General features: G+C 32.5%; 1 protein-coding gene across 1 annotated transcript in view; it reads left to right on the top strand.

The window, feature by feature from the left end:
• The window catches only part of LOC135213366 (zinc metalloproteinase nas-33-like), an 11,964-nt gene extending 9,994 nt beyond the window's left edge, over positions 1–1,970 (top strand). Inside the window, exons 5-6 of the mRNA XM_064247346.1 lie at positions 316–510; positions 1,803–1,970. Of these exons, the coding sequence (XP_064103416.1) occupies positions 316–510; positions 1,803–1,970 (363 nt within the window). The remainder of the gene's footprint in view (positions 1–315; positions 511–1,802) is intronic.
• The last annotated feature ends 530 nt before the right edge of the window (positions 1,971–2,500 follow it).

Below are 2,500 nucleotides of genomic sequence, written 5' to 3'. Positions count from 1 at the left end.
ATATATATATATATATATTCTATATATATATCTATATATATAGATATAATATATAGATAGATATATATATAATATATATATATATATATATACATACGCATATATATATATATATATATATATATATATATATACTATATAGTATATATATATATATCTGTACATCATCTGTCCATATTTTACCAGAGAACAGGGGCGCAGAAGGAAGTATCTGAAACATATGGTTGCAATGTACCTTTAAATAGTCATGAGTGATTCATCCCTGCAGTGACATGCTCTATAATTTGCTACCTGCCCATGTGCTCCCCTTTTCAGCTGGGAACGGTGGCCCACGAGATCGGCCACGCCATGGGATGCTACCACGAGCAATCAAGGAGTGACCGAGACTCCCACGTCAAGATCCTAATGGGAAACATCATAGCAGGAAAAGAAGGCAACTTCAACTCCTACGCCGACAATAACTACTCAGTGCCCTATGACTTTCTGTCTACACGTGCATTAGCACCGAAGGTGAGTTTCTCTCTCTTCTCTCTCTCTCTCTTCTTCTCTCTCTCTTCTCTCTTCTCCCCTCTCTCTCTCTCTCTCTCTCTCGCCTCTATATATACTAAATATAATTATCTAATATATATATATATATATATATATATATAGCCAAAGTCACCAGAGGTCACACGGCAGAGTCACACTAAGAAGCATGAAGGCAGGCAGGAACACACACGAATTTGACATTAAGACAGATTTATTCCGACGTTCCGTAATACATTATTGCATCCCCAAGGAATTCTATAATAGACATAAATAAAATCCTTTTTTTAAAACTTTAAAAAAATTACGAAATTCAAAATAATAGTTATCTATAAGTCAACTTAACGGGAAACCATACTTAAAACACTCAATAAGTTACGTTAAAACACAAGTTACTCTAAAAAAACGCAATAAAATTGAACATTAATTTACACTTAAGCAAGGTTTATTGGCAAGGTTTTATTTTATCTTGACTTTGTTGTTGTTCTCAGTTATTGTTTACTTTTCGTTTATGCTTTTAATTTTACTCTAGACTTTGCTCTGGCAGGTTAGCTCCTCTCTTCCTTTATTTATTTATTTATTTCCTTTTTTAAAATAAAACCTTGACAATAAACCTTGCTTCAATATTATTGATTTATTTTTATGTAACTTGTGTTTTAATGTAACTATATATATATATATATATATATATATATATATATATATATATATACATATATATATATATATATATATATATATATACACATATATATATATAGAATATAATATATATAATTAGATTATATATATATATATATATGTATATACGTATATATATATATAGAATATCGTATTAAATATATATATATATATATATAATACATATAAATAATTTTTTTTGAAGGGTTCTCGACAAGCCTATTCCTATAGATTTAAACAACTTCCCAGATCTAATTTTTTATATTTTTAACGTACGCAAATTGTGCTCCAGAAACTTATACGAATTCATTGGCTTTATTGTGACCCTGATGTGATTGCGATGCTAGATAACTTACAAATCAACGAGTTCTTACTGGTAACTGGGCGTGTACAGTCTCAACTCCAATTGGTTAAAACTAAGATTCATTGGTTTCCTTTTTCGTTCCACGTTAGTTAAGCTGTTTCCCCTGATAAGATGAAGTGGACATTTTAGGAGAAATAAAAGATAATGATCATTGCCACCGTAATATTTTAAGCACTGAATCCCTGCGCAGAAAACTAACTGGTTTTGACCAAAGCAGATGATTTCTCAGCAGGGCTCTAAACCCCTAGACGCAGCACCACTCACACATATCTTACATTCACTCCCTACTGTTAGCAATGTGGGTTCACTTAACACCACTGCTCCAAATGACATCCAGTGTCTCTTCTCATCCCACCTCCTCAACCTCTCCTCACCAGATTCTTCTCAGCTTAATCCCTAATGAGGGTCACTGTTGTTAATCGGCCTCCTCCAGCTGTTTCTATCCTGAACGGCTCTTATGATAATTACGTAGTTCTGGTTTTATGGATGAACGCCCTTCCTGATTCAACCAATCCTATTAATAAGGGCTTAGGACCAGCTTTTCTGATTTAGACAGAGGCCAAAACCATTATTATTATTATTATTATTATTATTATATTATTATTATTATTATTATTATTATTATTATTATTATTATTATTGAACCAAACAAAAACTTCTTTCAGTTTTCTTCTGAAGATGGAAAATTAAACCCACAAGATTACTGAGTATAATTTTTCTTTGCTTGTAAATATTTACAGAGTATTCTACCTAACTAACACTCGAGTACTTTCAGGCCCTATCTGTGGCCCTTTCTCAAAAGAAGTGTAGGTGGTCAGACTGGGTGTAGTCCCAGCAGTCTTCTGGAACTTCATGTTGAGCTGTCTTTTGTGTGATGGCTGTCCTGGTGGATAGGGCCTGAAAGTATTTGAGTGTTGAGTGAAATACAAT

The sequence above is a fragment of the Macrobrachium nipponense genome, chromosome 42, assembly GCF_015104395.2.
Source record: "Macrobrachium nipponense isolate FS-2020 chromosome 42, ASM1510439v2, whole genome shotgun sequence".
NCBI lineage: Eukaryota > Metazoa > Arthropoda > Malacostraca > Decapoda > Palaemonidae > Macrobrachium > Macrobrachium nipponense.
This window is presented reverse-complemented; position numbering and strand designations above follow the sequence as displayed.